The sequence below is a fragment of the Papilio xuthus genome, unplaced genomic scaffold (genome assembly GCF_000836235.2).
Source record: "Papilio xuthus unplaced genomic scaffold, Pxut_1.1 DF828952.1, whole genome shotgun sequence".
Classification (NCBI taxonomy): Eukaryota; Metazoa; Arthropoda; class Insecta; order Lepidoptera; family Papilionidae; genus Papilio; species Papilio xuthus.
The window spans coordinates 6476825-6493734 of NW_013529697.1; the positions used below are offsets into that span (position 1 = coordinate 6476825).

The 16910-nt window shown below is 32.8% G+C and overlaps 2 protein-coding genes across 2 annotated transcripts; both read right to left on the reverse strand.

Annotated features, from left to right (window-relative positions):
- Positions 1-1170: 1170 nt before the first annotated feature.
- LOC106127818 (nose resistant to fluoxetine protein 6-like) lies at positions 1171-7538 on the reverse strand. Its single transcript, XM_013326079.1, has 14 exons — positions 7423-7538; positions 7189-7349; positions 6528-6828; positions 6044-6223; positions 5690-5769; positions 5399-5583; positions 4994-5108; positions 4295-4515; positions 3699-3892; positions 3159-3294; positions 2520-2706; positions 2164-2306; positions 1847-1955; positions 1171-1517 (listed from the first exon to the last, which is right to left on the reverse strand). Exons 1-14 carry the CDS (start codon positions 7440-7442, stop codon positions 1456-1458), a joined length of 2094 nt encoding a protein of 697 aa, XP_013181533.1. The 5' UTR covers positions 7443-7538; the 3' UTR covers positions 1171-1455.
- An 863-nt stretch (positions 7539-8401) lies between these two features.
- Positions 8402-15753, reverse strand: LOC106127817 (nose resistant to fluoxetine protein 6-like). The gene is made up of 15 exons (XM_013326078.1): positions 15605-15753; positions 15278-15426; positions 14845-15089; positions 14137-14437; positions 13719-13898; positions 13433-13512; positions 12891-13084; positions 12531-12645; positions 11961-12175; positions 11155-11348; positions 10757-10892; positions 10339-10525; positions 9828-9970; positions 8926-9034; positions 8402-8622 (listed from the first exon to the last, which is right to left on the reverse strand). Exons 3-15 carry the CDS (start codon positions 15032-15034, stop codon positions 8540-8542), a joined length of 2127 nt encoding a protein of 708 aa, XP_013181532.1. The 5' UTR covers positions 15035-15089; positions 15278-15426; positions 15605-15753; the 3' UTR covers positions 8402-8539.
- Positions 15754-16910: the final 1157 nt, after the last annotated feature.

Below are 16910 nucleotides of genomic sequence, written 5' to 3' on the forward strand. Positions count from 1 at the left end.
TGACACTTCATTTTGTAGTGAAAGCGCGCCATTCGCGCCAACGATTCTAATTAATAATGTCTAAAAGTTGCAATACTAAATTATTCTGATATCTTTCCAAGTGTTTAGTAATCTTATAAATTCCTTTGTCAATTAACTTTTATTCCCTCTCAAGGAAAGGTATGCGGAGAGCGTTTTTATTTCTCATTTCCCTTAAAGATAAGTCTAAGATAATAAAATCTAAATTCTGTATAAGCCTGCTTCTTTGTTTTTCTTTTACGTACAGTAGGATTAGCCGACTGTCTCAAGCTATCACTGAGTTGAGTGAATTTTATTCACAATATACTCTTGTTCGATTTCTTATTTTATTAGAAAAATATTTCAATAAAAGGTTTCAAGAATATTCATTTTTTGTATTAAAATATTGTATTTCGCATTACACATTTTCGCACGAATCGGCCCGGCTCGCCCGGTGAAATACCACGACCGCACAGAAGACAGGCGTGAAGTGGAAGAAATTCCGCGTTTCGTCTGATGAGTGTGCCTAATTTAGTCCTCTTTCCCTTCCCACCCTTTTTCTTGTAAGGAAAGGATGGGAAGTGGACTTTCCGGATGAGGGGATGCATGGAAAGGGAAGATATTTTCTTTCTGTGCATCTCCTCCGTCGATTATAAGTAGGCAACGCATATGCAATTGCGATTACTTCGCTATTTCAGCGATTTCAGGTGGCCGCTCGCTCGTTTGCCACCTTATGATATAAAAAAAAAATATTTTAAAAACGCAGGACTTTAGACTGCAAAAAAATGTGTTAGATGATGATTATAATAAATTATGTTACTAAAATATGCTACTAGGCTTCGATGTAAAATGTTGAAAAACATTCATCCCTATGGGTAGTAAAGATAAATTATGTCTTTCAAAGTTTATCAAATGGTATCCTAAAACAACATTCACAAACTTCTATGTTTAATATAACAACTAAACTTTTGGATATGTTTTATTAAACAATGTATTAGTTGATATAACTTTTAAAAATATGAACGAACTTACTCTCTCTATGAATCCATAAATTTCAAGCGAATAATTATGAATCCAGGAATAAAAACATTGGTGAAAAAAACTTAATAATGACTGAAAACGTATATTTTATTTATACATTTATATAAAGAGAAAAGATTTATTTATTTGCATTGAATAGGCGTTGAACTACTAAACCGATTTGAAAAATTATTTTATTGTTAGGAAGCTACACTATCCTCGGGTGACATAGGTTGTATACTTTCGCGCGAACAAAGTTGGGGGCAACTGTTAGTTTACTTATTTTTTTTAATAACTGGCACTTGTACCGTTAAAAATAAATCATCACAATGAATTACAACTAAAGTAGTCCCACTAATCAACTATATAACACAATAATTGGTTAAATTATTGTGTTATATAGTGTAACAAGAATAAGAAAGATTTGATGGATATCTTTTATTCTGTGTGTTTTAGTAGTTCTAATTCTTCAATATGTTTTTTTCTTCGTTTTCTTTGACCTGAAAATGAACAAATACGAAATCATTAAGTTTTAATCTTTGATTGCTTTACAACTATTTAATCAATATTTCATTGGAATAGGTAACTGACTTCAATAAATGGACTGGCTATAGGTTGTAGTATTTTTTATATATTTGATTTTTACCACTTTGACGCCGATGTGGTTTGTAGCGGTGGTGTGAATTAAGACTAATAATATAATATTAAATAGAATTAACTGTCACTTAAATTCAACAGGGGCATTTAAATCACAACAAAGCAAAAGCTGTCATTTACAAGCAATCGCCTATTCATTTATAAAGGTCAGTGGTATAAGATAACATTTCACCTTTATCTAAAATTATCTTGAACAGAATCCTAAATGGTTCGTCAATGAGTACAGTGAAAACAAAAGACAATATAAAAGTCAATACCATAGAAGCAATAGACTGGAATAACTGAAACAAACGTTATTAATGTTAAAGCGTTACCTATTGCTTGTTCTTTAGTGCCTGTTTCGACTTAGCGGTAAGCTGCACGCAGATTTAGTTTTAAGAAGTCCTACCAGCGCCACAGGAAAGGGGATTTATGAAGAAAAGAAACAAATACTGACTGAGCATAATTTATAAGTAGGTTGCTTCTTAGCTAAAGCTAAATTATACTTACAATTCTCGCAAACGTAAAATACTGCGGTGACATAGAGACGTCATTGACAACAAATATTATAGGATAATGGAATAAGTAAAGACCGTAACACATACGACCAGGTAGTTGCCATACTGGTAGAGATAAGAACCAATCGATTGGACCTGTTTAAAAGAAAGACTCATGTAAGACGTAATTCATTCCTAAAAACGTTTGGTAATTTGAATGTACTGAATTTCCGTTACACACTGTGTAAGAGAATATAGTGCCCAATCTTGTGGTGCATTGGTTTTAGTTTGTAGAACATTATTTACACTTCGGAGCTATAAGCTTCAAGATCTAAGATGTTTACTACTGAATTATAAATAAACATATACCACCGTATCCATGCGCGCAGGCTAACACAAGCCAACCCACAGCAGCGGACCAAAGGGGTCTCATCAGTGTGTTTATTGTTGCATCCACAAACACGTGATTCCAAGTTGGTTGCTTGACCCAGTACAGTATGTACACAGTCCCCAGCATTATGCCAAAACATGTCGCCCATAGAGATAGCACTGTCTTCTATTTCAATGAAAAGATAAAAAAGTATAGTCTTAGTGAAATACTATGACCATACTGAAGACAGGCGATAAGTGGAAACAATTCCGCGTTTCGTCTGATAAGTGTGCCGAAGGCCTAATTTTAGTCTACGTTCCTTTCTCATCCTTCTCTTATAAGGAATGGAAGGAAAGGGGAAGTGGATTTGGCGGAGGAAGGGGAAATATCTTCTTTCTTTACGTTCCCTTCTCCAACGATAGGCAACACATTTGCAATTGCAGAGATTAATGGCAACGGTCGGTTCGTTATTTCGGCGTATTGGGTTGGCCGCATACTCATTTGCCACCTCATGACATTAAAAGAAACATAATTATGTCAAGAACAGCAGAACCTACACATTAAATTGATTTTTTAAAATATCAAACTTTACACTAAAATTGATTGAGTATTTTATAATGTATAATAAGTTTACTCACATTATAAATCACAACTTTTTTACCACGCCAAATGTGCAATATATAACCGAACACCATACCAACGAGAAACGAAGTGATTCGTGATATTATATGAAAGTAGTAATGCGTGAAATAGTCCCACAACTCGTTATTGCGTCTGTAATAGATTTGATATTAGAAATACGTGTTTAAAGTTGAGTAGCTACGAGATATATGTGATTCTTACAACTAAGGTAGTCTATCATCTACCATCATTATTACGTCGATACTATGTAATTGCTTTAAACTAAGTTTGGCAATAGGTATCGTAAACAAATGACAATCATCTTTATTAGCTTGTGATCAATCTACACTATTATAAAGAAAGATTTGTATTTTTGTATGTAACTAATAAACTCAAAAATAACGGGAGCGATTTCAAAAAAAATTTCTATTTGAAAGCTACATTATAACTCAGTAACAAAGGCTATATTTATTACTAGATTTTTTATTTTCACACGAAATCTCGGACAAAAGCTACTATTAATAAAAACCAAGTCATAAATAGTATGAAATACAAACGCAGGTATAATCGTGTGAGCAGGTAACAGCATAATGAAGTTATAGCATGCAGATATTGTCAACCCAACAGCGAAGGCAATCATCAACGCTGACCACGCGGTCTGTCGGTTACCACTAAGAACCCAATATAACACAATAGGCGAAAGGATATACAACTGAATGTCAATTGCAACGTACCAAGAGTGGGGGACACACTGAAAATTTTAAAATAAAATATCTATAATTTTTACGTATACTAGAGTTGTAGTTTAGTAAATCAACAAACAAAAGACTGGAGGAATGAACATATTAAACATAATTATTTGTATAACAAATTATTATGTTTGGTGTCATAGCAATATCGGCGTTTAAATCTAAAGCTCAATTATGATATAGTGACGACCTTAAGATTTCTGAGAGCGTAGTACAAATTGTGACAATCACCTTTGTATCATCATCGTGATTGATCATGTGATTTTTTGTGTACTTTGTAATACAAATTTTGTCAATGACCATACGATGGCGATTGTCACAAATACTTGGCCCTTGGCTTGTGCTTGGCCTTGCAATGACATCAGAACGATCTTACTATGGACTGTGGACTATGCAACCCTTACCATTTCTTTGGGGTTAATGTAGTTCTGTAAATTAATTAGAGTCGACCACCAGTAAGCCCTGCATCTTATAGCATTCACTGCAGTCGCCGAGGATATATACAGCGGGCTATCTGCCAGTTTATGAAATACCGACGCATCGAGGAGTACTGAGATGGCGAGCAAGGGGAACATACGTAGCTGTCTACTTAAGTAGAATAAATGTAAGTTCTTCATCAGTGCAGCTGAAAGGTCAAGTTCAAGGTCATTAAAAGTTGTAACCGTGAGGAAAATCTTATAATATCATAAATGCGATAGCTTAGATGAATGGATGAATAGATGGATGTTTGTTTGATGCGAGCGATTTTATCGATCTCCCATAAATGTAAAACATAGTCTGGAAGAATACATAGGCTACTTTTTAACTGTGTGGGTTGTGGACATACATAGAGCATTACATTAAGAGATTTTTTCTTGTAACTAGTTGTAACTAGTCAAAGAGTGTTGCACAATTTATTATACCTATCCATAAACATTATGATAAAGGATGTTACGAAATATTTCATATCAGAATCAAAAATCAAAACGTCATTATTTTACTGCGAATTAAATATAAGATAAAAAATTTCAAATCAAATCTGAAATCAAAGATGCTGATAAAGTATTTTGTTGTTTTTATTTTAATGTGATAATTAATTATTATTAGGGATATTTGAAACTTACTTCGGTCCATTTTATTAGCGCAATTGTACACTAATAATAGACCTCCCATCATAAAGAATGTATCAGCATTGATGGGCACCGAAGACAACAATGCCGAGTCCGCTGACAAAGTCCACTGTAATACTTAGTATATTCAACAAACGAGTATGTCATCAGCTCACTATACGTCCCCACTGAGGGGCTGAGCCTACCCTAAGTTAGGAGTGACTTGGCCAAACGCAACGACGTTGGCCCAGTGCGGTTTGACTTCTTGGCACATGCGTGCAGGTTGCAGCGTCACGATGAAGGAATCAACGAGCACGTAAGTTTATTTATATTATAATATTTGAGATTTCAAACTGGCTAGATTTAAAATTTTACGGTGACAAATACTTTAACTTATTGCTGTATATAAATAATACTTACTGTATAATAATATGTTGGGTTTTGTAGATAGGATACCGAATTTATGGAATGACCAATAACAGTCCATATCATGGCAACAGTTTTTATACCTTCAAGGCATTTTATGTTGCCTTCACTTTGGGATGAGCGGAGCAAGTTTTTAGTGTTTGAATATATAGAGAACATTCGTAAGTAAGTATTAGTATCTAAAATTATATAATTAAAGTATTGCAAATGAAGATATCTTGCTAAGAAAATTTGATACATCCTAATGTACTAAAAATAGAGCCATAAAATCTTGCGCATACTTACTACGATTAAACACAAATTTGTATACCATTTCGTAAAGTGTGCTTAGTCCTGTTAGAGCACCAACAGTGGAGAAAACTACCCTAAAAAAGAAATATATCGATGGGATGGAATATTTTAATACATTTTAATATATTATATTTTATAACAACGTAGTCATAAACTAAAAGATTGTTATATAAGTGAAAGTAATCTTACTAATTTTATTATGAAAGTTTAGACAAATAGATGCATCGAAGTTTTTTACTCCAGAACGAGTGAATGAAAATGTATGAAATTTGGAACAAATATATAGGCTACTTATGTTTTAAAATCTACGTAGTCGAAGTCGCGGATCAGCTAGTGATTTCTACTCACAGCGCAACAGAATCAACTGTAACCCAGGGTTTATCATTAGGTAGACGACAATATTCCTCTCCATACTCAAAGCCATATGCACTCGCATTAAAAAGTAAAGCCGTTATTGCGTTGTCTGTGGTACAAGCTCGTGGTATACATGCCGCCATTTGCAATACTGCGCCGCAAATTGAACTAGTTCTGAAATACACAGCCTTAGACTACATTTATCCAATTAATCTATAGTTGCTCTTCACGGTTCTTCACGGCCCTGTGGGGTCGTCAGCCTATCAACAACGTTCAGTGGCGCCACTGATTTTTACACCCGAGTCCCAAAAAAGGTTAAGACGGCCCAATGTGTACTTATCCGTTCCACCTTCTGTAGCCTAAACGCTATCTTTGATTACAATATTGCCACAATATATTTATTTGTTCAGCTACTAATGTCGTTCTGATTTTTTATGTTATTTGTAAATTAAACTTAAAGTAAAATTAATGTACCTACTTATTATAAATACTTGTACCAAAAACTAGTCGGTACATTTTAACCATCGAATGATATTTATCTAGAAGTATCCGTCCACTAGGACCAAGTTTGATCAAATCATTTTCAAGTGTTGACTTCTTTCCAGAAAAACCAGGCATTGTGAAATTCTGTATTAACGGAATCTGTATTACGCAATACTTTCCTAAAATTCTCGATTGTTCAAATGGTGAATCTATTCCCAAACATTGATGATAATTTCCAAAGTCAATTGTGTTATCATCAAATAAACCTCTGGGTATCCTAATCCCGGCATCTAAAACTGTAAATTATCAATTAGCCTATGAAAAGAAATCTTACTAATATTATAAATGCGAATATTTGGATGTATGGATAGATTGATATTTGTTAGGGGGTATCTCCAGAACGGCTGAACGAATTTTAATTAAATTTGGCATACATACTGAAAATAATTGGGAAGTTCCCACGCGGACGGGGGCGCGGGCTACAACCATAATATTATAAATGCGTATGTTTCTATGTATGGAAGGATGATGTTTGTAAGAAGGTATCTTGAACAGCTGCATGGATCTTACGGAAATTTGGTATGAATGTATGTCTAGAAGAAGACATAGGCTACTAAATAAGATTTTTTTTAAAGTTTTTTAAAAGTTTGACTTACATTTTGCTAAAAGTTGAGTATTATTTAAAGACATGTATCTTATTTGCCTCTTACATAGTTCTGGATCCAAGACTTTCTGATATAAAAGTAGATCAAATAAAGTATTTATCGCTTCCCCCTCGGATAAAGGCCAAGCATTTGTGGAGATATAAAACAAAGCACTATGATTACATAGAAATATATTAATAAAAACATCATAAAGTTAAATAAATAAATACTATAATTGTAGCTCACCTCAAAAAAAGTATTTTCATCCTTAAGGACTTAATAAAAACGATTAATTAACATACATATTTATAAGTTGTTTAATAAAAAAATACGGACGAATTGATAACCTTCTTCTTTTTGAAGTCGGCTAAAAATATATCAAATAAAAGATTTAAATAATGCTATTAAAATAAATATTTTGTATTACTCAAGTTGTTTTGATATACAAAGTAAAAATAAATAATTTAAATGTAAATAAACATAAAAACTGACATATCAGCTTATTGGCATTTTTATTATAAAATTGTCATTTATTTGACATTCAAATCAAACCATAGATTAAAAAATTTATAGGCCCAACTTGATAAGACATTGCAGGGTATGGCAAAGGGAGAATAGGAATAGAGAATATTACACCTTTGGGTAATGATAGCAGTGGGCATTTAACATTACAATGAACGTCACGAATTTTTATCGCTTTTGGTGCTAGGCTACTAATATTAAAAATGCTGTTAGCTGAAGGTGGAACTTAACGAATGATGGTGGGGTGATGCCATTATAAGCAACCGAACGCTAATTTCGAGACACACTCGCCACCAAACACTGAAGCCAGCGGAAGCTCTGTCCGTTTGACTAGCCAAAATAATAGGTTTAACTCTGATAGTTGATCAAGTTAATGTTATGTTTCAAAATCTTTTAAGTGTTAATTTAATTCAATCAATTTTGTTAGTTTTGTTATTAAATCAGAATAGTTCTTTAGTAGTGTATGAGATTCTTTTTTTTATTTTTCCTGTTTCTGATCCCTAAGAATACAATATTAAAAAAAAAACGAAAAGAAAATTCAAAAAAATATATTTATCAAAAATCAGTAAAAATAAGTAGTATCAAAATATATGTATACAATAGTATCAAAAGTATACAACTAATTATAAATAAACCACGTCTTGTAGAAATTCTCAAATTAAATAAAATTTAAATTAAGATTTTCTCAAAACGTTAAATATAAATTATACAAAAATAAAAAAATAGTATCAAAAATATAATATCTATAAAAATAAAACTATCAAAAACCTAGTTAGGGATAGGTTAAGTACCTAAACCTAATTCAGGCATATTCCAATCTCTATGTCGTAAGCAACAAACACTAATCTTCATCCTTTCTGGATTCTATTTCAAATGCCTCAATTTCGTCAAGCTTCTTTTTCTCGTTGTTTGATTTAGAAAGTCCTGGAAAATATAGTAATAAATTTCCACTGTCGAAAGTACAAAAACCTCTTGGGGGTTAGACAAAGTGCATTCGCTACAAAGCGATTCCATAACGTACTTCAAAAATGTATGGAACTTACTACAAGTCACGTGATTATCGCGCGTCAGCTCCATACATTTTTGAAGTTCGCTATGAAATCGCTTTGAAGCGAATGCACTTTGTCTAACCGCGCTGATTTCTCAGTTTTTAAAAGAGATAAAGTGAGATGCAAGAAAAGGAAAAAAATTTAACCTAAAATTAATAATGCCTAAAAAGCAAAGTACCTTTTTCAAGAAGACTTTTGAAGATAATCGTAAACGGTTCTTCTATTACTACCGTGAGAATGAAGGACAATACGAAAGACAATACCAAAAAAGATAAAGCCTGGTACATCTGTAAGGATATGAAATGTGAAAAAACAAACTGAATATTACGCCATCTATCCCATACACTGATTTCCATAAATGGATAGGCAACAAAACTACGTTTTTATCCAATCCCTTAATAGAGGGCAGTGATTACATTCCATTACGTACTCTCTCGCTTTTAAACTGTTATAAAACTAGCTGTGCCACGCGACTCCGTCCGCGAAGAATAAAAAAATAACTGATAAGTAGCCTCTATGTTCTTCCAGATTATAATCTACATCTATGTCAAATTCCATCGAGATCTCGAGATACGTTCTAACAAACATCCATCCATCCATTCATCTATACAAAAATACGCGTTTATAATATTAGCAAGAAGTAAGATGGTACGTTATTTAATTAAAACAAAATATGTAGATATATTATTTTGCTAATTTACTTGGCGCCATCTTTTCTGGCAAATAATCTTTTGGTCATGTTGCAGTATCGTTTACGATAAACTCTTTAATTTGTGCGGCAGATGGCGCTGTATGAAATTATCACAATACTTTTTTTATCTATATGTCAACCTAAAGTAAATCTATACCAATATTTTAAAGCGGAAGAGTTTGTTTGTTTGTTTAAACGCGCTAATCTCAGGAACTACTAGTCCGATTTGAAAAATTATTTTTTTGTTAGATAGTCCATTTATAGTGGAAGGCTTTAGACAATATAACATTACGCTGCGACCAATAGTTTTTTTTAATTCCGTGCGGACGGAGTCGCGGGCGACAGTTAGTTATTAAATATGAATTTATATTAAATATGCCATTACTTACAACATTAGCAACAGAAAAGTATTGAAGTCCAACAATGGTACCGTTAACGACCACTATAATGGGATAGTGAAATAAATACATTCCGTAAGTAAGTCTACCAGGCAGCCGCCACAATGGTAGAGATAAAAACCAATTGATAGGACCTGAAAACAAAGAAATTAATTTACTAAATCCAAATCACATCAACAAAAGAAAAAAATACATAAAAAGCCTAATGCATGCTTTCGTTGTTACGGACTAAAAACCTTTAAAACATATAATAAATGCTAAAAACTACTAAAACCACAAAATGTAGATTTATTTGCTACTACATTTAATAGCAATAGCAAAATGACACTATGTTTTTACACATGATAGTATATTTTTACACATGACAGTATGTTTTTACACGTGACAGTATGTTTTTACACATGACAGTATGTTTTTACACATGACAGTATGTTTTACAAATGATAATGTGTTTTTGTACGAACGTTCCTTCAGGGGTAGCCCATTTTAAGAGTTAACCTACCTCCATATCCGTGGGCGGAGGCAAGCACCATCCAACCGATCGCGGCGGCCCACAGCGGGCGCATGAGAGTATTGAGCGCCGCGTCTGCCGCTCTGTACCGCCAGTCCAGCTGCTTGACCCGATACAACATGTATAGTGTGCCAGATATGATACAAAGTGATACCACCCATAGGCCTTGCACTGTAAACTGTAAAGTAATAATAAACTCTGTAACACAAAGTTGCAAAAGCGAAGAAAAACCGAAGCAAAGCAAAGCAACAAAGATTTATCCTAGGTAAGATTTTGTTTTCTTTAGCATGGCTGTTAAACGGTTCACTAAATTACACCAATACTTAAATAAAAACAGTTCTATTGTTTTTATTTTAAATGTTATTTTAACATTTCATTCCAGTTTCAAATATATATTTTAATTACTCACTGCATTAATCAAAACTCTCTTCCCGCGCCAAAGATGAAGAATGTATCCAAAGGTCATGCCCACGAGGAACGGAGCGATTCGTGATATTATATGAAAGTAATATTTTGTCATATACTCCATAACACGATCATTGCGTCTGCAATGGGGCGATAAACTCATGGTTAGCAAAATATAAGAAACGATTTTTATGACACTAAGGTCAAATTATTGTAGGAAATATATGCGGTTCTTTTGGGATACGTTTGATTATCATAGTTACTCGATCCACTCCACATCGGTTCAAACATCTTATTGAAATTTTGCATAGATGTAGAACATTGAAAGAGTAACACAGTTCTGAGCAGACGAAGTCGCTGTCTAAAGCTATTAGTAATATAAGACATAATAAAAACACATACGCTGGTGAAATTGTATGTGCTGGTAGATCCATACAACCATTATAAATGGCAGATACAATCAAAGTGAGAGTCAGTGAGAGGAATAGCGCAGACCAGGCTGTCTGTCGTCTGCCTCTCAGTATCCAGTACAGCACGAGAGGCGATAGGATGTGCAGCTGAACGTCTACCGCGATGTACCAAGAATGTGGTACACACTGAAAATTACCAACTAGAAGTGTCAAATGAATACATTGCATCTCATATTTAAAAAAGTGGAGTGCCTGTATGAATATTGAGAAAAAAATTACATACAAGATGTATTTGCGTTGTGCTGGTAACTATAAACAATTTTTTAAATTTTCGCCTGTCTGTCTGTTCACAAGGCCGCTTTTGTTCAGAGTAAATTTCGGAATGACTAGACTGATTCTGACGGGATTGGACAGGAGGTATGTAATTAATGCACGAGGGCATATTATAGGCTATTTTTTTAATTCTGCACTGATGAAGCCGCGAGCAACCGCGGGCAACCGCTAGTTTTAAATAAGAATGTGCATGAACTCATGTTATATGACGTCACAGCTATCCAATCAGGTAAGGTCAGTAAAACAGTTTTTTTTACTAAATAGTATTTATTTAAATCTAAATCTCTGATGTCATAGAATATTTACTGCAGATATTTTTTGTTGAAATCTATACTTTTTAGTAAATTGGACCACACTTTTACTTCGCAAAAATGACATGTCTAATGAAATTTTCAGTTCTAGTAAACAAAAAGTTTAAAAACATACTTAATATGAAATTATCCTTTAAGTCTATCCGAAACTTACCATATCTGAAGGGTTGAGATAGTTTTGCAAATGCAACAAAGTGGTCCACCAATAATCTCTACATTTCTGTGCATTACTCGCGACCGCCATCCAATACGGCCCATCCCCCACTCTATGGAACACAGACGCGTCTAATAACACCGCCGTAGCGAGCAACGGAAACATACGTAGCAAGCGATTCAAGTAAAATATATGAAGATTACGAAGCAATGATCCTGCAAAAAAAAAAACAGAAATATAACAAAAATGAATCTCATTTTAACAGAGTAGCAGAGTTTTAATAAAGCGTCAATAGGCTAATGGTAAAGGGTACGGATTTCCGATCACGAGGTCGGGAGTTCGAATCCCGCCATTCGACTATTGTCGTAAACCATATCCGAGCACAAGCCTAGAGCTTAGTTGGAATGGTAAAAAAAAGAAATATTAGTATATTTACAAAAAAATCTGCTAATATTTTAAATTAAAAAAAAAGAGAATAATTCCTATAGAAAATGGATTTGAAGAACAGATTAGTTCATACTACTAAATTTATAAATAAGACTGACAAAAAAAAATTGGAAAATCTCTAACCTGCATCCATTTTCTTAGCTGTTGTAAAAACTAAAAGCATTCCGGTGATTGCAATAAACGTATCCACTGTGATTGGTGTTGATGATAGCCATAACCCATCAAACGATATCATCCACTGAAAACATGTTTGTCATAACAATTAATATTAATTTAAGAAAAAAAATCGTGAACAAGGAGTCTTTAATCATAAACAATTTTTTTTATCTGTGGCCTTTATCAAATCACATATCTTAAAAATAATGAATTAAAAACTAAAAAGTATTTATTCAAATATAAAGCTGGAAACAGTAAAAACATTTTTAGAAAAAACTTTTATTTTTAATTATAGTTAACAAAAAATAAAAATAAATATATACCCACCTCCCAAGCTCTAAAAGGGTTAAGTAAACCAGACAATGAGGAGAAAGAATGGCCAACGATAATCCAAACTGTAGCTATAGTTCTAATGCCATTAAGACAATTCAGAGAATTAGGTTCCTTAGGGATATTAAATAAACTACGTGTGTTGTTGTATATAGAAAATGAACGGTAATATATGTTGACAGACTTTGGATCTAAAAATAAAAAAAAACTTGTATTTTTTTCTTCGGTCTTCACTCTATGAATCAATAACGTTACTATTGTTTTAAATGTTTAAAAATATTAGTTAAATAAACTACATCTTACTTATATTATAAATGAGAAAGTTTAGATGGATGGATGGATGTATATGCTCTGGAGTTACCTTCTAACAAAGATAACTCCAGAATGGTTAAATGGATCTTGATGAAATTTGGCAGAGATGTAGAACATAGTCTGGAAGGACACATAGGCTACTCAATAAGTTCATTTAACTCCGCTTAGATGAAGTCACGGCCGACAGCTAATGCAAAAATAAAAAAATATAGAAAAAAAACTAAAACCTTTCTTTAAGAGGAATATTTGCGTCAGTTCATACACACTGCTTATTAGTGTTAGAAGACCAATCATAGAGAAAATTACTCTGAAATAAATATGATTACTTCTTTATTTATTTGTTACCTTCAACTAGTCTCCGACACAATCCTTGTTTTTCAAAATTTTCTTAATTAATACTGCCAATTAATTTACTCTAACACTAAAGCAATAAGCAATGAATAATATATATTTATAGAGAAACACCTTCACTGGAATAAACTTACATTAATGTAAGAATAAAAAAATACTAACACTGCCGCAGAATCCGCTGATACCCATGGCTTGTCGTTGGGTAGACGACAAAACTGTTCTTGATAATCAAATCCAATAGTGGAGAGGTTGAATAGTAAGGTAGTAACCGCTACCTCTGTGGTACATGGCCGAGGAATGCATACCGCCAATTTAAATAAAGTACCGGTGACATGAGCAACTCTGGAAACAATGTAGTTTGATTAAACTCATATAACAATACTAGCGGTCGTCCACGACTCCGTCCAGGCGGAATTTAAAAAAACATAATTAGCCTATTATATTATTTCATTGAGACCTGTCCAGTCGTCCTGGAGATACCTCCAAACAAACATCCATTCATTCGCATTTATAATATTAGTAAGATAAGATGTCTTTGTAAGAAATATTTGGTAGTAGAGTGTAAAATATTTTTAATTACCTGTCATCCAAATGTGTTCCAGACAATGCACGGTATCCTTTGACACCTGTATAATATTTCTCTAAAACAAGTTGAGCGGCTGGGCCCAATTTTAATTTATTAACATTTAGTGCATCAGCCTTTCCTGAGAATCCAGGCAGAGTTAGATCCTGACTTAATGGCACTTGTATTACACAATACTTTCCAGAGATACGAGAATCTCCAAAGGGAGCATCTATAGCCAGACATTGATAATAATTCCCGAGGTCATCTGCATTGCCATCGAAAAATCCTTTCGGTACTCTCAGGCCTGCATCCAAAACTGCAACGAAACACATAAAATAGTTGAAGATAACAATCTTTGAAAATCAAGAACAGGACTAGGCAACAAAACTAAACTAATAAAAATCCTTTATATTAAATTTGTGATGTACAATGAAAAAACTAAACAATCATATTTATGCAACTGGTTTATCTATTTTTAAATGGCTTAGGATCCAAATGTTCCAACAGAAACATATTGTCATCTCTCTTATTCTTGATGAATAATTTGAGATAATAATATTTATGTACGTCAGTTTCAAATGCTATTCAACTTTAACATTGCATCCAATGTTCTAAAGTTTACTAAAAATAATGATATTTTGAATCATAAAGTTTTGTAACACTACACTATTTAAATCTACAAAACTATTTTGTGCTTAATTGTTTGATGGCAGAAAAACTCACACTGTGCTAACAGTACTGAACCATTAGCTGCCATATATCTTATTTGCTTCCTACATAATTTGGGATCCAAAACCTTTTCATATAAATTTAAATCAAATGCACTATTTTGGTTAACCATTGAAAGTTCTGCATTACTAAGCATAAAACACAAAGCAATCAAATAAATAATAGGTTGATATGCCATGCCCATCTTTCCAATATTAAAAACTTCTTTAGAGTCAAATTAGTCTTCTCAAACCATACCACTAGAAAAAACTTTTTTTTTAATAAATTAACTTTATTAGCTGAAATACAAGTACAGAAACATAGTTACGTCTGATTATTTACTAGGAGAGTGGCAGGGATGATAAGATGTTTTTTACAAGTGTTTCGATGGTGTGTACCCACAGTTACAACAGTTTGAATAGGCTAATGTCATTAAAGTTATACATACCTCATAAGCAGGATTGTATCCTTCTAGTTGTCAACCATAGGTTGTAATATAAAATATTCACACCATTCACTTCACCCAGTGAACACACATAATTATCAAATTCTATTTACATAATGTAAATAGATATTCATTATGTAGAACTACATAATCTGAAAGTTAAATTAATTTCTATTTCAATATTGCTATATTTTATATCATATTTAATGGAGCTAAAGTTTTTGTAACATAAAAGTGGATTTTTGTACATGTAAATTGGAACATTATTGACGTAATCAAAAATGATTTATGTTTTTCATTGACTAATAGGCTTTCAAATAAATAACTTACCAGTGATAATGTTTACACACGAGTTTTATAATCCTTTGTTAATGAAATTAGTTCGATAAAAGGTAAAATTTGAATTATTGACTTGTAATTCTCCAATTGTATTCATGATTATTAACGCAAAGTTGCGGAAAATGCTTATAAAGAAGACAATTGTAATTGTAATTCGAAAGAAACACAAAGGAAGTTTGTTTATTTTGAATTTCGAAGTGTTTCGTAAAATTGTCAATGTCAATGTCAACTGTCAACATAGATTTGAAACATTCCAGATAAGGTATCTGGTAAATCTTTGTTTATTCAATTACTTATAATCGAAACTTGACCCATGACCTTTAACTAATTATAACAGGTGGTGGGTGCAACGTGCAATGTAAAAATCTGATTTATATTATTTTTAAATTCTGTTATAAAAATATCTGCATTTAAATTCTATTACAATCAAAACAATATCAAAACAGTTTTTTTTTTTCAGACTAAGAAACACTTTTTATACCTGTTTTTATGCCATTTTGAAAAGAGAATCGCCTTTTAATTTACTTACTTATTACAATGGCGTGGCGTTATAAAATAACTAACAATTTGAAAATATTACGGCGGTAAAAAAATATTCATTATTCTAAAAAAATAATTGTCGCGTCGACTAATTTGGAAGTAAAGGCTGCCGCGGCTTTACAAAACCTCAATGCATAGTCAATTAAAACACGTGAATCTACAAGATGCTATAATTTAAGCCGTGGAAGCAAATCGGCGAACTCTTGGGTAATTATCGACGGCATTACCGGCGAGTATAATGTCTCATTGTTAATTGTTAGTCCGGGGATATCGCGAGCGGATCTCTTTGCTGATGTCCGCCTTATCTTCGAGAACTCTTGTGCCGACCGATGGCACATAATAAGCTACCCATTCACGGTGCGTTTCTTTTTAATTTTTCAATTAGCACGATATGTGATGTACAGGTAATTTTTTAAGAACAAAATTACCGTGTCCTTCATAGCTATAGAAAACTGTGAAGTTTTTTTTTATAGAAAACAGAATTATGGTAAAAAAAATATGTTTGTTTACCAGTTAAGCAGTCTTAACTCTTAAAATTTAGGTCAATAGTCAGACATAATATTTTATAGTAATTAAGAAATATACAATTATTCAGTATTAAGTACATTGGAAAGTAAAAATAAAAAAAGGCAAAACACAGAAATATCCTCAATTTTAAAATATATAAAAGCCATTAAAAATAACTCAATTAAAACGCATTAAAAACGCTCACTGTAAAGAAGCTTTAAGAAATTCATTCTGTACGCAATTAGCACGA